Below are 18,878 nucleotides of genomic sequence, written 5' to 3' on the forward strand. Positions count from 1 at the left end.
GGAGAAAGGTGAGGATAGTCAAGGAGGCAGAACAAGGTTTCCTAGAATTAATGTGTTAAGAACCAAGCAAAGATAAAAGGTGAGAGATTTCAGAGGCTCTGAAAGTAGAAAAGGACAAGACTGTATGCATTTTGCAGAGTTGGGAATTCATCATGAAGATAATAGGCATTTAGAGATTTTGACCCTAAAATTATGTTTAGAAAGACCCTTTATGTGGAAATGAGAAAGACTGAAAAAAAGGGAAAAAACAAAAAAGAAAGAGAAAGCCAGAGACAGTACAAAGGTTAAGGCACTTGGGTCAACTGCTGGCACCTCATAGGATTTCCTGAGCCCCACCAGGAATGATTTCTGAGTGCAGAACCAGGAGTAAGTCCTGAGTCCACCAGGTGTACTTCCACCCCACCCCCCCGAAAAACACATAAGTAGGAAAGAGACAGAGAAGGAGGAAGATGTGAGAAATATTTAGAAAAACAAAAAATCCCTGAATATAAAGTGATATTAAAGTTTCTGTATTGCACTTGAGGTGACAAAATACTGATGCATAAGTAAATAGTGGTAACTTAAATATTTATGTATATTGTAATACCGTAGAAGGCATCTATTCTGAGATAAATAACTTTAGTAAATTAAAATGGATCATCAACAAATGTTTAAGTAACCAACAGGAAAGTAGCAAAAGGAAAAAGAATAAAAATCAGAGAGAATAAAAATAATAAACGGTAGAATTTAATTCTAGCTTCTCTATCAGTTAAAAGTATGAAAATGCATAACGAGAAAAAAATTAATTGTATGTTGTTTACACAAAACTCACTTCCATGTATGGTGATATATAAGCAGGTTAAAAGTATAAGAACATTTAAAAAAAAGTATAATAAGAACAATAAAAGGAAAGCTGGAGACGATGTATTAATGTCAAAGTATACCAGGGAGAAAAATGACATTATAAGCATAATGATATAAAAGGGTCAGTTCATTAAGAGGGCATAATAATCCTCCATGTGTATGTACCCAATTAAAGAGCTTAAAAACAGTGAAAGCAAAATAGACACTACTGGAAGGAGTAAAGTCAAACACTTTAAAATTGACCACAGTAAAATTTAGCTTGGGTGACACAGTAAATGACTGAAAGTATCACTCACCATGGGAGAACCACTACATGTGACCTTATGATGCATTTTGGCAAACTTTCAAACATGAAAAGAGATATCTGCCCATCATTGAGTGAATACCTAAAGAGGAGATGATCCAGAGCATGCACTTGATGAAATGTCTAAGTGTAAAGCCTCTCTACTCTCTACCTTGAGCAAGTAACAGCTTCCTCATGTCTTAGTTTCCTAACATGTAAAAGCTAGATATATAATAATGAACTATTATTACAATAGTGAAATATCCCCTACAGTTGTGATGATTCAGTAGATTAATACATGCAAAAGGATAAGGACAATATTTAAAGAACACAGAAAATACTCTAAATATAACTAATAATTCTACATGCAAAAGTTTTTACAGTGCGGAAAACACAAAAACAACCATTCTACTTGGGTTATTATGCAATCTAGAGCTCAGAAAGAAGTAGAGGGAAAAATAAATAATTAAGGTGCTTGCCTATCATGTGGCTACACCGAGAAACTGGTCTGAATCCCAGCACCACTTATGATCCCCCAAGCAATGCCAAGAGAAGCCCCTGAACACAGTCAGTAGTACCACTGGGTGTGGCCCCCAAGGCAAACAAAAAACAGGAAAAAAAGGAAGAGACTACAAAAAATAAATCTGGTAGTAAGTAAAGCACAAATGTAGATAAGTTAATCAAAGAAAATTAGCAAAACGACAAACACGGGAGGAAGGCAGAACACTCTAACATATAACCATGTCAGAAGGAGGCTGCACAAGAAGGCTGAGTTCACAAAAAAGGTAAGGGAAAATGGGGGGGAATGATGAAAACCAAGAAAAAGAGGTAGTCAACAATTTCCAATGTTCTAAAGAAAAAGTCACAAGGTATTCATTAGGAATACCCCAAAAACGATTACAGATCTTCGGGTAATCTATTTCAGGGTACCAGGAACACAAATGAAATTTCAGTAGTTTGAAAATACAAATTGTTCTTTCAGGAAGTCTGATCAAAAAGTGACTGTGAATACATGAGAAAATATGAATTCAAAAATGTTAATATTCTTATGGGAGCTAGGGGGTGGGAACAGAATATAAACTGAAGTTACAGAGAGAATTTTATGGATAAAAGACATGTCTTTAAAAATATATATGTGTCTATCACAATCTTAATATGTTAGTCAGAGCTTAAGGGAATTTAATTCAAAACAGCCTAAATTTTCTTTGCTGATGAGCTCAAGCAGTAGTCTAGAGCTAAAACAAGGGTGATCAATGTACCGCATACTGCTGGACAAAATCAGAAGGGATGCTAAAAACACGGAGAAAAAAAAGGTGCCATGGGACAAGAAAAACTAATGGGCCCAGAACAAGATAACCAAGAAAATAGACCAGCAAGAATCAGGCAGTATTAGCATAAGTTATAGAGAGACAGCTGTATACTTCTCAAAAAACCAAAACCTTCAAATTCAGAACAAACATCTCTCTTACAGGTAGCAAATTTATAGTAATACCTGAAGGCTCCAAGGCTTTCATAAAATAAAGACATGAAATTAAAAATTTAGAATAAATTTACAGTTTAACTGTTTTATTAACACAGCATTCCCCAAATTTTACTAATGAACTTCCCCTAAAATCATTTCTGCCAATATCATGGAGAACTAGTATTCTTTCCTAGTAACTCACTAGAAGCCATGCACTAGGCATTTCTCTCAATGACAAAGTCATTCCAATAATCACAGCACTTTGAGTAAGAACATTCAGTAGTCAAAATCTACCTAACAAAATCTTTCAAATTTTTTTTCTCCTCTTATTCACAGTAACACAACAGAACTATCAATCTGTTGATACACAGAACATTTTTCTCCAAGTTAAATAACTTTCCATTTTACCTTGATCATTCATACTATCCATTATCGTCATTAATTTCTTCAGCCTAGCCATTGACTCTTGTTCATTTCCTTTGCTCATAAAATCTGTTCCAAAACCAGGGATCATCCCCTGAAAGACATTTAAACATGAAATTAATAATAGTTCACAATTATTCAAAATATTATATTTAATATTTGCTTCAATGGGACACCAAATCTTAAAAGATAAAAACTTTCAGGTAACTAACCAAGATTTGACTGAAAGGGCCCATTTTCATGATATTTTGAAATTGCTCATACATGTCTCTTAATGTAAATTGACCTGAAATACAAAATAAATGATACACATAATTAAGAACGTACATTTCTACTTCAAAAAACCAATCTTTTTTTAAAAAGGTATTTCTTGAAGCATATTTACAAAAACATAATCAATGAATATAAGTTAACTCAGTTACTATATGAAAAATTATAGAATGCATTAAAGAATACAAAGATAAACCCTATTCTTGAGAAACATGCATTACACAGGAAAAATAAAAAAACCCAGACATATACAAATACACAAGGTGCTTAGAGACAAAGTAGACAAGCTATACCCATTTAGATAATGAAAATTATAAAGCCTGGTAAACACCAAAAATTCGAGGATATGGAGCAAGCATATAACTCCATATAATTTAAAAAAAATTATTTTAGATTATCTGGTGTTTTTTCTACAACTACCTGTCTATGAAAAGGAAAATTAGTAGTCGGAAAATAATATATGGACACTTGAAAAAAGACATGATATATGCGATTAATTTGTCAGTTCAGCTGTGGGGGAGAAGGGTAAAATTAAGAAAGGATGCTTCTCTAATTCACACAGCAGTTCTAGAAGGAGCAAAGACCCAGAGAGGAGAGACAGCAATGTATTTTTAAGAAACAGAAACCATATCGGCACATGGAATGTTAAAAAGTACAATGCCAAAACACAAGGCAGAAAATGTGGACTAGATGATAATCATTTAAAAACATTTTAAGGGCAAGGCAAAGCTGTCTATCCCATTAAGCAGTAATGGAATCAGATGAGCATTTCTGAAAGCTCAGTTTAGCTGCAGCGTAAGAAGCAGATCCCAAGGGAAAAGTACAAGAAGCTGTAAAATCTATTAAGATTTACAAGAAACAATTTAGGCAAGAGATGAACTTACATAATTGAAAGTGAGCTGGAGAGAAAGGGATGCAATGATAACATTTAAGAGATAGAAACATCAGAACTGCCAGTTGGGAAAAGGTATGGGCAGAGCAAGAAAGAGACACTGCAAATGACGACACCCAAAGCTTTTGACTGGCAATAAACAATGCTATCAATATCCATCAATAATCACCAGAATAGGATAGGAAGAAAAAAGATGCTGAATTCAAAGTGTCAGTGGAACATCAAAAAATCATCTAGTAGACAAAGATCTGTGCCTCAAGATCCAGAGAAGGAAGATGGTTAAGAAAAGAGGTCCCCAAATTTACATGGCCTACTGCTCACTCAGTTTCAGGAAAAAAAAAAAAATACCCAGGGACCCAAGAAGTCAACTTGTTTAAGTCCACAAACAAAACACACCCACAATTGCACCAAAGGTTACTAGTCCAATGAGTGCTCCCACTTCAGGAAACACTGATCAAGACGATGCTTTCATGCTGGTAAAGTTTCCCAGTCAGAGACAGCCCCTAATGTGAAGATGGTAAGAGTTTGGGAGCCTCAGGCCGAAGCAATAGTACAGTGGGTAGGACATTTGCATTGCATGCAGCCAACCCGGGTTCAATTCCCAGCATCCCATATGGTCCCCCAGCACTGCCAGGAATAATTCCTGAGTGCAGAGTCAGGAGTAACTCCTGAGCATCTCTGGTGTGTGACCCAAAAATAAAAAAATTTTAAAAAGGTTGGAAACCTCTATTCAAAAGCCATCTTTTTTCTCTGGGCCCGGAATAACCCTTGAAAAAAATCTACATTTAAGAAAGAGGGAAAAGCATAGGTACCTAAGATGATGAAAAGGCAAAAGGAGAATAATATGTGATCAGAGAGATGAAAAGATCATTATGAAAAAAATAGAAACACTCAGTATTATATGTTGAATGCTTATGATATGTGAGACATTTTATATACATAGTGTTATCTACGTATGACAGATAAATTAATTTGAAAAAAATTCTATAGCTAAAAAGATTAAATATAAATTCAAGTGCATAAGAACCTAAACTCAATCTCAATGATATACTTCTCTGCAGTAGTGTTCTTCAATGTGCACAAATACAGGGGAAAAAAAAGAATTTAATCTCATCCTTTTAAGTGCCCTTATATAGAGGCCATGGGGAAGGCTCAAGGTTAGATTTTGCGCTACCTGGTGGTCTAATGGTTAGGAGTCGGCACTCTCTCTCAAAGGTTTAGATTTTATTTCCATTACTGCAATGTACCCCAAGCATGGAACCAGGAGTAGCCCTTAGCAACACCAGCTATGGCCCCAAAATAAAAAAATAGAAGTCTTCATATTAATATAATTTTTGAGGACAGAGACTAAAAGAACATAGTCTAACTTACTTTTAACCTCTTCTACCTTAAGGAAAATGATAAAAGTTTTATTTTTAACAGTAAGGCAATTTGATTACAAGAAATAAAATAAAAACACGAGATTTTATAACTGCTCAGATATCTAAGATTTAAAATATATATTAGTTAAATCGGATTAATCACGTAGAATATTTAGATAACTGACTTTAGAGATTTATCATTTCAAAAATATTAAGTTTTAACAAAGATAAACTAAGACATGAGACTGAAAAAAGTTTTTGCTACTTTTATACCATGTTTCAACTTTTCTATAAGTGCTTCATTGTCATCCAACTTCAACTCATTGACTTTATCTATCAGTCCTTCAATGTCACCCATACCTGTAAGACCCAAAGAAGAAAGAATTAGCAGCCAGTTGTTTAACCACCTTCACATTATGTAAAATACACACATATAGGTAATAACCCTGTTAGGTGGACAGGTCTGGTATTCTTACTACATGCTAGATGAAAATGCAAAAATGAAGTTAGAGAAACAAAATGACAACATAAGGAACAAAGCAAGAACAATAGCTGAGAGTTTAATTCCAAATTCCATACTAATTATACTACCTAGGGATATTATGAATTTTACTGCCATTAAAATTACTATTTTAATGTCAATACCTCTGGTTTTGTTACAAAGCATTTATTTCTAGACTGTGCTTTGAAACTTTACATCTAATCATTCATTTTATAATTCTAACCCCAGGCAGCAGATGATAGGTAATTTAGAGGTGAGGAATTCATGAAAGGAAATCTTTTTCCTAAACTAGGTAAATTAGAGAACAAAATTAAAATTTTAATTTGGAGCCAGATCGATAGTACAAAGGGTAAAGCCTTCCACATGGCTGACCTGGGTTCAATCCTGGGTCCCTGAAACCCCACCAAAAGACCAGGAGTGATCCCTGAGCAAAGAACTAGGATTAAGTTCTGAATACTGCTGGGTGTTCCAGACCCTCCCATCCCCACCAGAAAAAAAAAAAATTTTTTTTAATCCTAATCTGTCTCAAAGATCTATACTATTTCTTAGAGTGTTTTAATCTCCACCACTGTACATACCAAGAAGTTTGCTGATAAAAGGTTGTGTTTTAAAAGGTTCAAAGTCATCTATATGTTCCCCTGTACCAATGAATATAATTGGACTTTTTGTGGCAGCAACCCTATAATGCAAAGAAAGCATAACCTCAAAAAAGAAAACACATTTTCAGCACATTTCAAAGTTAATTAGATAAACGTACATAGTTCAAATTTCCTTTCAACAACAAAATTGTCCACTATCAGAGCTTCCAAAACTGTTTCCAATTAAACTTCTTTTATAGATCATACTAGGTAAACTTCTAGATCATATTTTAATAAATCTTTTGTACAAACAATCAGTAAGAAAGCCTCTGGTTATACACATAACACATATTTTTTCTCTCTCTCTCTCTCTCCCTCTCACATACACACAGCCCTAGGCAAAAGACAACAGCATCAATAATACTTACGCACTAAGAGCACCACCTCCTTTTGCATGGCCATCAAGTTTTGTCACTATTACTGAGGCTACATCTACTTTATCTTTGAAAGCCTTAGCCTGAGCTTCACAAGCTTGTCCAATGGAGGCATCCATCACATAAACAATGTTATCAGGTTGCTAGAAAACATAAACAAAGAAGATACATATTATTACTGATCTTAGCAAATCTGTAATTAGAAGTTATATAAATGAAAGTAAACTGCAAAATGGTAAAAATAAAATAAGTTATATAAAAATATTTATCGTAAACTATTCAATCAGTCAATAATTACTGTTTTAGGAACCTAATGGTTCTGGGGAAAGAAAATTTTTGTACTTGTTGAATTTACATTCTAGTCAGAAGAGAAAAAAATAAATCTGGCAAATACAGACTTCTGATGTACAACTGAAATGGGATTAAAAACACTAGTTTGGGACTGCAGATTTCATTCAAGTAGGAGAGCACATGCCTTGTATGTGTGGCCATGGGTTTGATCCCCAGCACTGTGGTACCCTACTACCACCAGGTGTGGCCCTGGTAGATTCCAAGCACTGTTGGCTATGACCCCCTACAAAAATAACAGTGATTTTTATAAAACAGGTTCAGTTGTGGAGACTACTCTCTGATAGTCTTTGAGTGAGGTCAGAACAAAGAAGAAAAAAAGTAGGCCAGGGTAGAGAAAAAAGTCATGCTAATAAAGAAGTTGCATTGTAGGTAAAAGAATAACAAAAGTAAATCAGAAGAAAAGTGGCAAAGTGTACTAAAATCAAAATGAACATAGCAGAGATAAGACTCTTTCCCTTAAAGTTTGCCACAAGTCTGGGCAAAAAGACTTTTCTTGGGAGAAAAAGACAGTAAAGACAGAGAAGGAACCAGTATGACAATAATAGTTAGAAATGGTCACTCTGAACAAAACAGGTAAAAGAATATATATATATATATTCTTTTATATATATACTGATATATATTTATATATATATACAGATACTGAAAAACCTTCAGTATCTGTAATGCAATCCACAAAAGCCAAAAGGAAAGGGGAAAGAGAGGAGAGAGAGAGAGAGAGAGAGAGAGAGAGAGAGAGAGAGAGAGAGAGAGAACACCAGAGAGAGGAGAGAGAGAAAGAGATAATGAAGAAGAGGGAGAAGGGAGGTGGGAGAGGGAGGGGGGAGGGAGAGAGGGAAAGTGAGGGAGAGAGAGAGGGAGAGGAAGAAAGGGAAAGAGAGGGAGTGAGAGGGAGAGAGAGAGAGAAGAAAAGTGCCTGCCACAGAGCGGCCGGGTGGCAGTGGGGGTGGTTATGGGAAAGAAATTGGGGACATTAGTGGTGGGAAATGCACCCTGGTAAAAGTATGGGTGTTGGAACATTATTTAACTAAAACCCAATCACAAACAACCTTGTAACTGTGATTCAATAAAAATTAAATAAATAAAAAGAGGAGTAACCCCTGTACATTGCCAGGTGTGGCCCCAAAAGAAAAAAAAAATTGGTGACTTGGGTCACGTAGAAACTTCTTTCCAAGTTATTTTCATTACAATTTTAAAGAGAAATTAAATGATAAATAGTATTTGTTGTTGCTGTATTTTGGGAGGGGAAAGGCAGTACTCATGGCTTCCTGGCTCTATGCTCAGAGGAACATTATGTGGAGCTGGGAACTAAAAAGGGATTGGTTACATACAAGCAAAGCAAGTGCCTTAGCCCCTGTAATAGTTCTCTGGCACTCACACTTAAACTAATACTATTTTTCTTCTCCGTGCCATCAGAATGATTAAGTGAGAAGGGAAATTTATTTTTTGATACTTAAATCTACCTCAAAGGCAAAATAACTCAGGATTATAAACTTAATCAAGTTTTGCAATCAAATTAACGAAAGTCATTACAATGTTATTAAACTGAAAGCTACTTACTATAGCATTAGCAACTTGAAGCATTTCTTCAAACAAAGAATCTTCTTGCTTATGGCGCCCACTTGTGTCAACAATAATAATTTCAAAGTTTTCATTTTTGAATTTCTCTACTCCTTCAGAGGCAATGATAACCGGATCCATTTCTGTATAGCTATTTAACATCAACAAATAATTTAGCAGTAACTCCAATAGCAAAGCTTCTAAATACTAATAATTTGGAAATTGTTAGTCTTGTAAACTGTTTTAATAATCACAATTTCAATTTGGAAAAATAAAATCTAATATTAAAAAAAGCAATCTACATCTGGAGTAGCATCAAATTTTGTCTAGTTTTCACACAGAAAATCCTGTATAATTCTGCTGCATCCCTGTTCTTTTTGTTTTTTTGGTTCATACCCAGCTGTGCTCATGAGTTTTTTAATCATTAAAAATTATTATTTTTCTTTAATAATGGAAGTCAGATTACATAGTGTTTCATACCTACTTTTCCATTGAACGTTTCTCACAAACTACTACATTCCACAAAACAATAAAATATTCTTGTAAATCATGACTCTAGCTATATTTTATATGCCATCATATGGCTAGTCTATCATTTATTAAATAAATGCTTTGTTGTTGGTTACTTGAGGTTTTTCTAATTACTTGCTATTAAAATCAATATAAATATTTGTACATGATTATTCCTTGGAACCTGTTGAATTTGGATCAAAGAAATTATTATGTGTAGACTTTTAAGATAAAATGTCATTCATGAAGTTAATTAACTTTACTCCTATTTTACTATAATCTTTTTTTTTTTTTTTTTTTTTTGGTTTTTGGGTCACACCTGGCGATGCACAGGGCTTACTCCTGGCTCTGCACTCAGGAATTACTCCTGGCGGTGCTCAGGGGACCATATGGGATGCTGGGATTTGAACCCGGGTCGGCCGCGTGCAAGGCAAACGCCCTACCCGCTATGCTATCACTCCAGCCCCAATTTTACTATAATCTTTATCCTCAAAACCTCTGTCAATCTTAGAATCAAGAAGTATGTTCTATAGAGTTGATTTCAAATGGGTTCGTAATTTTACAACTGACAATGTAATGTGTAGACAATACATCATTGTATTCCAGTGCATATATATACATCAATCCCTTCTTTATGGGAGGAGTTGGAAGGCTGGGGGTGGGGAGTGCTTGTGTCACATCCATTGATGCCCAGGGCTTACTTATTGCTCTGTGCTCAGGAATCAGATGTTTTGTGATGGCAGGGCTTTGAAGGACAACACAGGATGCCAGGGATGCCAGACTAACCGCATGCCAGTTAAGTGTCCTACCTACCGTACTATATCTTCTACCCCTGAATCCCTTCTCATGAACATTTGGGGAGAGGTAGGGTTGGGGCCATACCCAGCAGTGCTCAGTGTTTACTTCTGGCTCTAAGCCCAGGGGTTACATAGGAAACCACATGGGGTTCTGGGGATCAAACCTGGGTTAGGTGCATATAAGCCAAGCACCTTACCTGCTGTACTATGTCTCCAGCTCTCTTACGAATGTCTTTGATCATTTCTTTGCACATTTTAGGGCGTTAGACTTGTACACGGTTGACCTGGATTTGATTCCTCTGTCCCTCTTGAAGCGCCCGGTAAGCTACTGAGATTATCTCGCCCGCACGGCAGAGCCTCGAAAGCTACCCATGGCGCATTCAATATGCCAAAAAGAGTAACAAGTCTCACAATGGAGACGTTACTGATGCCCGCTCGAGCAAATTGGTGAGCAACGGGATGACAGTGATACAGTGATACATCATCATATTAAAAATACCAGGAATATAAAGTAACAGCATGGGAGACTAACACCCAAGAATAGTAGAGATAAGTACCAGGAGAATTACTCCACAGCTTAGAAGCCAGCCTCACATGCTGGGGGAAAAGGCAGCTCTGATAGAGAAGGAACCACCAAGCAAAGTGTGCTAGGAGGGCCCGCTCGGGATGGGAGATGCGGGCTGAAAGTAGACTACAGAATGAACATGATGGCCACTCAATACCTATATAGCAAACCACAATACCCAAAAGGGGAGAGAGAGGGAGGGAGGGAGGGAGGGAGGGAGAGAGAGAGAGAGAGAGAGAGAGAGAGAGAGAGAGAGAGAGAGAGAGAGAGAGAGAGAGAGAGGGAGGGAGGGAGGGAGAGAAGGAGGGAGGGAGGGAGAGAGAGAGAGAGAGAGAGAGAGAAAGCAAAAAGGGAATACCCTGCCACAAAGACGGCGGGGGGGAGGTGAAGGAGGCAGGATGGGGGTGGTGGGAGAGATGCTGGCACCATTGGTAGTGGAAAATGAGCACTGGTAGAGGGATGGGTACTCGATCACTGTATGACTGAAACGAAAGCATGAAAGGTTGTAAATCTGTAACTGTACCTCACAGTTATTGACTAATAAAAAAATTTTTTAAAAAAAACACCAGGAATAAGGGGGCTGGAGCGATAGCACAGAGGGTAGGGCGTTTGCCTTGCACACGACCGACCCGGGTTTGATTTCCAGCATCCCATATGGTCCCCCGAGCACCGCCAGGGGTAATTCCTGAGTGCAGAGCCAGGAGTAACCCCTGTGCATCGCCAGGTGTGACCCAAAAAGAAAAAAAAATACCAGGAATAATAAATAATTGCTCTTTTACCTCACAGTGATTCACTAATAAATTTTTTTTTTAAAAAAATACCAGGAATAATAAATAATCGCTCTTTCCTCTTTAACATTTTTATTTTAGGGCCATATCTGGTAGTGCTCAGGGCTTACTCCTAGCTCTGCACTTAGCACTCCTGGGGGCTTCAGGGACAATTTGTGAGACCGGGGATTAGAATCAAATCACTGCATGTAATGCAAGTACCCTAACTGGCTGCACCTTTAACATTTTTTTGACTGATCTCAACTGTGTTTTACTGGGTAGCCTTTAAAAAAATTATAATTTATTTATTGATTGAAGTTCTGTTACTTATAATATTGCTAACGATGGTTTCTCATGTATATAATTTCAATACCAGTGTACCAACATCCCTTTATGAATCGACTTTAGAATTAGCAAGTTCCAGAAAGAAAAATCTTCTAAGACTGTTATTGGATCTACAGCAAACCTAATTAACTTAGGGGAGAAATGGGAATATTTTGTAGTTTTATTTGGGAAACCAAGCTTTTTGAGGGGTGGGGGCTCCCAAGCAGTGGTCATTGGGACCGTGATACTTAAGTCAACCACACTGAAAGGTTCAATGCTATGGCCCCAGGATGTTAGAGACCAAGAGGCCACCCCTGTGGTGCTTGGAGGCTTTCAGGGCTACAGCTGGCAATGCCAGGGGTGAAGGGTGGCATATGGTGCCAAGCTTTGAATTCAGGTGCTAGTATATATAATGTGATGAAGCTATCTCCCAAGCCCTCATGTACTTATTCTTAAAATATGGATGGGGGCCAGAAATATGATATAGCTGGCAGAGCTCACCCTATAAGTTGCTGACCTGGGTTCAACTCCCAACACCCCATAAGGTCCCCCAAGCACTGACAAGAGTAATCTCTGAGCACAGCTCCAGGACTAAGCCCTAAGCATAAGCCAAAATTTGACTATACTAGCCTAAAACCTATAGTAAATTAAATTTAAATGCAGATGGGATTGAAAAAAGACAGTACAGGGGTTAAGGTGCTCTTGAATCTGCTCCCAAAATGCACAGCACTGCATGGTTCCTCAAGCACAGCTAGGAAGGACTCCCAAGAACAGAGCTGGGAGTAAACCTAGCACCACTAGGTCTAGCTCAACAACCCAACCCCCAAATGCATATTAATATAGTAATTTTATTCATTTAAATCTCATATGAACACATGCATTTTATTGTACTTAATTTAGGGGGAAAACAATTTTTTAATATGTGTGGTTTCATTTGACAATACTAATTTGTAAAAAAGCTAATACCAATTAAACCAGTGCATATTGGGGCTGAGCGATAGCACAGCGGGTAGGGCGTTTGCCTTGCACGTGGCCGACCCGGGTTCGATTCCCAGCATCCCATATGGTCCCCTGAGCACCGCCAGGGCTGATTCCTGAGTGCAGAGCCATGAGTAACCCCTGTGCAATGCCGGGTGTGACCCAAAAAGCAAAAAAAAAAAAAAATTCAAAAAACAATAATAAAACAGTGCATATTAAAATGCAAATAGCAATGTACATAAAACGAGGAAAGGCCAATGATCAGAATCTCTACCTGAGACTATAGATTTTTAAGTAATCCTAGGATGATCAAACGCAATTTTTATATACTATATTAAATAAGAGTACAGAATTCACAAGTATGAGTTTAATCGAGAAAAATATCAGATAGGTCTTAAAAGACAATAGAAATAGGGCTGAAGATAGTACAGTGGGTAAGGTACTTGTCTTGGATAAGGCTGGCTCAGGGCATCTTGGAAGAGAGGAGTTCCCCATAGGATGCCCTGGGCCCCACCAGGAGTTATCACTAAGAAAAGAACGCGGTGTAAGCCCAGTGTGACCCCCCCAAACAAACAAAAAACACAACAGAAATAGAAAAAGTGTGGTGGGGCAGTAGTACACTGCAGAAGATGCATGCCTTGCAGACAACTGACCTGGGTTTAATCCCCAGAACCTCACAGGGTTCCCTGGGCTCCACCAAAAGTGATCCCTGAGCACAGAGCCAGGAGTAAGTCCTGAGCGCCACTGGGCATGGCCCCCCCAAAAGAAATAGTGTTCCCTGTTTTCTATCAGAATGGATCAAAAATGTAATAAAAAATAATTTATCATTTCAAATAATTTAGTTTTGCCCCACTGTCCAGAAAAAATTAAACTTATATTAAAATGTGACTACACAGTATAAAAGACAGGTATAATAATAAACATGATTATCAAAATGAAAATGGAAACCCACCTTCCATAGAAGGGAATTCTTGCTTTGGTGGCATTCTGTTTTAACTGGTCAAAAGCACCTATGAGAAAAAGAGTTAATGAATTCTCAAACTTTAAGATAAAAGTTAGAGCAACTAATTTGTAATTTCAACACATCACCTGCTCTGAATGTGTCTGCACATATCAAACAAGTCTTCCAACCTTTCCTCTGGTAATAATATGCTAACTGGGAAAGAAAAAGAAATATATTATCAAGAAATATTAATTGTATTCAGACAACTGTTTCTGTTTACTACTATTATCTACTTAAGTAGTAAAGTTTTATTTTGGGGTTTATTTTGTGGGGAGAGGGGTAACACCGGATGGGGTTCAGGGGATATTCCCAACTTCACACCTGGGGGTCATTCCTGTCAGTGCTTGAGCAGCCAGTCAGCCCTTAACACCACAGGGACTCCCAGCTCTCAGGACCACTGGGTGTAACTTTGCAGGTGTCCAGTACCACTGAACCACACATTCAGGCCTGAGCACTGAGCCATCAGGCCTGCAATGCCAGGCTGACTCCTGCTGGGAGGGACTCTCTGCATCCTCAGAATTCTGCTGGGAAGGCTTATTTAAGTACAGTGGGTAGACCACTTGCTTGTGGCCAGCCCAGGTTTGATGCCCCGTACTCTACAAGATGTTCCAAGCCTCATCAGGAATGATCCCTGAGTGCACGGCCAGAATTAAACCTTGAGCACTACTGAAAATGGTCCCAAAAATTCAAAAAGAAAAGAAAAAAGTATTACTTACCTTCGAACAAGTTGTTGTTTTACCACTCCCTTGCAATCCAACAAACATAATCACATTCTGCTTTCCTTTAGTAGGTGTCCATGCTTTAACTCCAGGGTCTACAAGCTACAAGGAAAAAATCAAATTAAGAATAAAATATGCTTAATTCAAGTCAATTTACCCTTATACCCAAAACCAAAATCCATCTCCCTCAAGTTAAAAACACTTTTTTTTTAGTTCCAGGGCAACAAATGGCAATCCAAGATTTACTGCTGGCTCTGTGTTCAGGGATTACTCCTGGTGGGCTCAGGGAAGCAGATGAGGTATCCAGAATCAAATCCAAGTCAGATCTGTGAAACTCAAGTGCCTTACCTGCTGTCTATCATTCTGGCCTCCCCAACAACTTTTAAATTATAAAGATAATTTAAGAACATTCTGATATAAAAGTCACCCGTATGGGGCAGGAATGATCTTTGAGTGGAGCCAAGGAATAAGCCCTAAGCACAATAAGGTATGGCCCCAAAACGAAAACGAAAAAATTTGCCCACAATCCTATCAATCTTATACAACCCACCTATATCCCTTCTCCCACAAGCAGTGAAACTTAAGAATTTGAAACAATGCACTACTGGGTCAGAGAGAGCTCAAAGGGCTGCATGTACATAGTCTGTATTGGGAAATCCAGGTTCAATTTGTAGAACAGCATGGTCCCCTGAGCACTGCAGGGAGCAAACACCTCCCTAACCCATCTCCACACCAAGCATAGTTAGTCAGGGATGACCTGGTGCCAGGGATCAAACCCAAGTCTGCTGAGTTCAAGGAAAATGCCCTACCCACTATTCAATCACTTGGGCCCATCAAAATACTTTAAAAATAAGCTTCACTGTGATTAAAATATGAGACCACGTTTAAGCCAAATGCATATCTGTATCAGTTCTGTATAGGCCACAACTGAGTTTCAACTTTTCTAACAGTGATGCTTGAAAAAGCAAACCAGGAGCCAGGAAGACAGTCCAGGGCTTAGGGTGCTACAAGGCAGGGTTCAATCCCTAGCAACACATGGCCTCCTGAGCATCGAAGAATGCAGCCCTGGAGTTCCCAGGAAATTGCTAAGTATGGTGTGAAAAGTCCCAAACACTACTGGGTGGCTCTGGTTGTTCCTGGTACCAAAAGGTTCAAGCAGTACCATCACTGGGTCCTAGCACTGGATCAAAAACACAATTAGGGGCTGGAGCAATAGCACAGCAGGTAGGGTATTTGCCTTTTATGTGGCCAACCCAGGTTCGAATCCCAGCATCCCATATGGTCCCCCGAGCACCGCCAGGAGTAATTCCTGAGTGCATGAGCCAGGAGTAACCCCTGTGCATCGCTGGGTGTGACTCAAAAAGCAAAAACAAAAAAAACAAAATAAACAAAAACAAACAAACAAAAACACAACTAGTATCACCAGGGATGGCCCTGGAGCCCTACTAGGGACACCCAAATAAGTACATTTTAATATTTTATGTTACCCGTATTAATGACTCATCAATGATACCATTTTAACATGTCATCTCGTTTAAAAAGGAATGAGGCATTTTGTATTCCTTTTCCCCACACCATTTCTGAACCTGGCATATATTTGTACTTATAATACGTCTCTATTTGAACCACCCACACTCAAATACTCCATAGCCATATGTGGCTAGTGGCTCCCACACTAGAACAACACTTATCTTCATGTTCAATTTAACAAATGCTTATGTATAAGCAAAATTACAAATCACATGTATGTGCCATACTGTACATAGCATATGTAATAATTATGTAAAACATGGTTTAATATGAAAACACTCTCCAGGTCCTTGAATGTTAGATTCTGCAATACTTAAGACTTCTTATTCTATACAGTCTTATTATTCTATTCTATCTATAGAGAAGACTAGAGAGACTATTCAATGTGCCGGAACATATGCTTTGCATGCAGGATGCCTGGGCTCAACCCCAAGCTCCTAGCTGGAAAAAGTCACCAAGCAACACCAGGTGAGGCTTGCCTACAATAAAAATTATGCTTAGCAAAAAAAAAAGAAACAAAAAGAAGAAAAAAAAATTATACTTAGCAAACTAGGAAAAAATAATCAGCAATTTTCCGGAGAGTGGAAAATTAAGGTTCATGAGTAGTCATTAATCAAATAAAAGGCATTTTAAAAGTTCATTAAAAAAAGATAATTTGTGAGCCAGTTGTTTGGAGCTTGAAACCTGTACTGATGGTCCTCAATGTCTTTGACTGGTTCTTGAAAGCTGCAACTTTAAAGGAACATATAAAGAAGGCAAATGCTCAAACAATTCTGTTCAATGTGGCTGGGTCATTTTTTTTCTCATCAACATTGATGAAGAACATTGTTCTCTATGTATATTCATTATGCATAATATTAAGCCACAAGTTAAGGTTCTAGATCAAATGTTGGCATACTGTGTAAATAAAGTTTAACAGAATACTACTAAATCCACTAGTGTACTGTTCTAGTGCTACATTATACAATATAGCTGAGTAGTTGCAACAGACACCAAAGAGCTCATAAAACTCAAATAGGGAAGCACATGCCTTGGCAGCTCAAGGCCCTCCTGACTTCAATTCCTTGCACCACATGCAGGAACTGCTCTTCTGCCTAAGCTGCAAACATACTTGATATGAGCTGACTTCCACAGAAATAAAATAAGTCTTTTAAACAAAGTGTTTCCATTCTAGGTAGCATTTAGTTCATAGAATCCATATCAGACTTGAATTTTGAGGAAAGGCATGTTGTAGAAAAGTGAGGAAAAGAAAAAACTATGTATTTCTGTCCCAGATATAGATTCAGCCTTAAGTAAACTTGTGTAAAAGGTAGAATCTATCTTAAACATAAATTCACTCCTTTTGCTCCAACACCCTTTCAGAACACAGACAACACCCTACATCTATCACTGACACTCTTGGTCTGACAGCAGAACTACCCAGTTCTCTGTGGAACTACCATTTAAAACACATTTTTACTGATTTTATTAGTCTGTCTTCTCTTCCTTTTGCACCAAGAATCATCATCATAACCATCCCGTTGATAGTCGATTTTCTTGAGTGGTCTCAGTAACGTCTCCATTTGTCCTAGCCCTGAGATTTTAGAAGCCTCTCTTTACTCATCCTTTCCAACGGTGCCACATTGGAGGCTCTAACAGGGTCAGGGGAATGAGACCCATCATTGTTACTGGTTTTGGCGTATGAATATGCCACAGGGAGCTTGCCAGGATCTCCCATGCACGCAGGAAACTCTCGGTAGCTTGCGAGGTTCTCTGAGAGGGAAAACTAGGTTATAAGATGTCGCTTCTGGGAACCTGGTTTTATAGTCTCTAGATGTTGGCTGTTTATGGGATTACATGGCGCCGGGGGCAGTTTCTGCACCCAAGAACAGCAACACTTAACTAATTTTCAGTCTCAGGAGCTCATTTACAATCAAATTATTTGTAAATATTAGCTATCATATGTAACCAGAAACAATAATGAAGGCAGTATATTTTAATATTTTATTTAAACATACTATTCAACATTGCACTTTAAAAGGCAGCTATGCTTACTGCTATCCCACCAACACCTATCTTGTACTTTTGAATCTTAGACTCAGCAGGGTTTTTATAATCATGAGTTAATCTTTTAGAAATTATCAGTTTGATGAGTTACACATATCTCCACTGTTGACACACATCTAGTTTTTTTTTTTTTAAGGGTCCAAAACCCTTTATTGTTTTGGTTTTTCTGTCACACCCAGTGGTGCTCACAGATTACTCCTGGCTCTCAGGAATTATGAAAATATGGTTTGGGGGACCATATTGGATGCCAGGGATTGAACCTGGGTTGGCTGCATACAAGTCAAACGCCTCCCTGTTGTAGTTTTTTTATTTATTAACATCAATACTGATCCTATCAGAAAAATAAGTACTCAAATGATATCAAACTCATAGTCAATATACAAGTTTCTAATTTTTACTTGAAAATTTGAATTTTCCATTAATCACAGCATTATTTTCCTAAAAGTGAAAGGCTCCCTTCATTTATTTGGAGATGGTCCACCAAATCCCCAAGTGTAATTGCCACAGATTTTCCATTTGTTCAAGTATTAAATATATTTACTAGCTCATTTCACTTAACCATGCTAGGGGGCTAGAGAGAGGGTACAGAGTTCAAGTACTTGGCTTGCATGTGGCCAACACAGCAGATTCCCTGAGTACTGCAAGGAGTGACCCCTGAGTACACAGGCAGGAGTAAAAAA

At 37.9% G+C, this 18,878-nt stretch overlaps 1 protein-coding gene across 3 annotated transcripts in view; it reads right to left on the minus strand.

Moving 5' to 3' along the window:
* The window catches only part of SRP54 (signal recognition particle 54), a 74,931-nt gene that overhangs the window by 38,028 nt on the left and 18,025 nt on the right, over positions 1–18,878 (minus strand). For all 3 annotated transcript variants that reach the window (XM_055129887.1, XM_055129884.1, XM_004612117.2), the window contains 9 exons: positions 14,620–14,724; positions 13,990–14,056; positions 13,853–13,910; positions 8,960–9,110; positions 7,043–7,191; positions 6,615–6,715; positions 5,808–5,894; positions 3,224–3,297; positions 2,997–3,105 (listed from right to left, as the gene is read on the minus strand). In XM_055129887.1, the coding sequence (XP_054985862.1) occupies positions 2,997–3,105; positions 3,224–3,297; positions 5,808–5,894; positions 6,615–6,715; positions 7,043–7,191; positions 8,960–9,110; positions 13,853–13,910; positions 13,990–14,056; positions 14,620–14,724 (901 nt within the window). The remainder of the gene's footprint in view (positions 1–2,996; positions 3,106–3,223; positions 3,298–5,807; positions 5,895–6,614; positions 6,716–7,042; positions 7,192–8,959; positions 9,111–13,852; positions 13,911–13,989; positions 14,057–14,619; positions 14,725–18,878) is intronic.

Source organism: Sorex araneus, chromosome 3 (assembly GCF_027595985.1).
Source record: "Sorex araneus isolate mSorAra2 chromosome 3, mSorAra2.pri, whole genome shotgun sequence".
NCBI classification, from domain to species: Eukaryota; Metazoa; Chordata; class Mammalia; order Eulipotyphla; family Soricidae; genus Sorex; species Sorex araneus.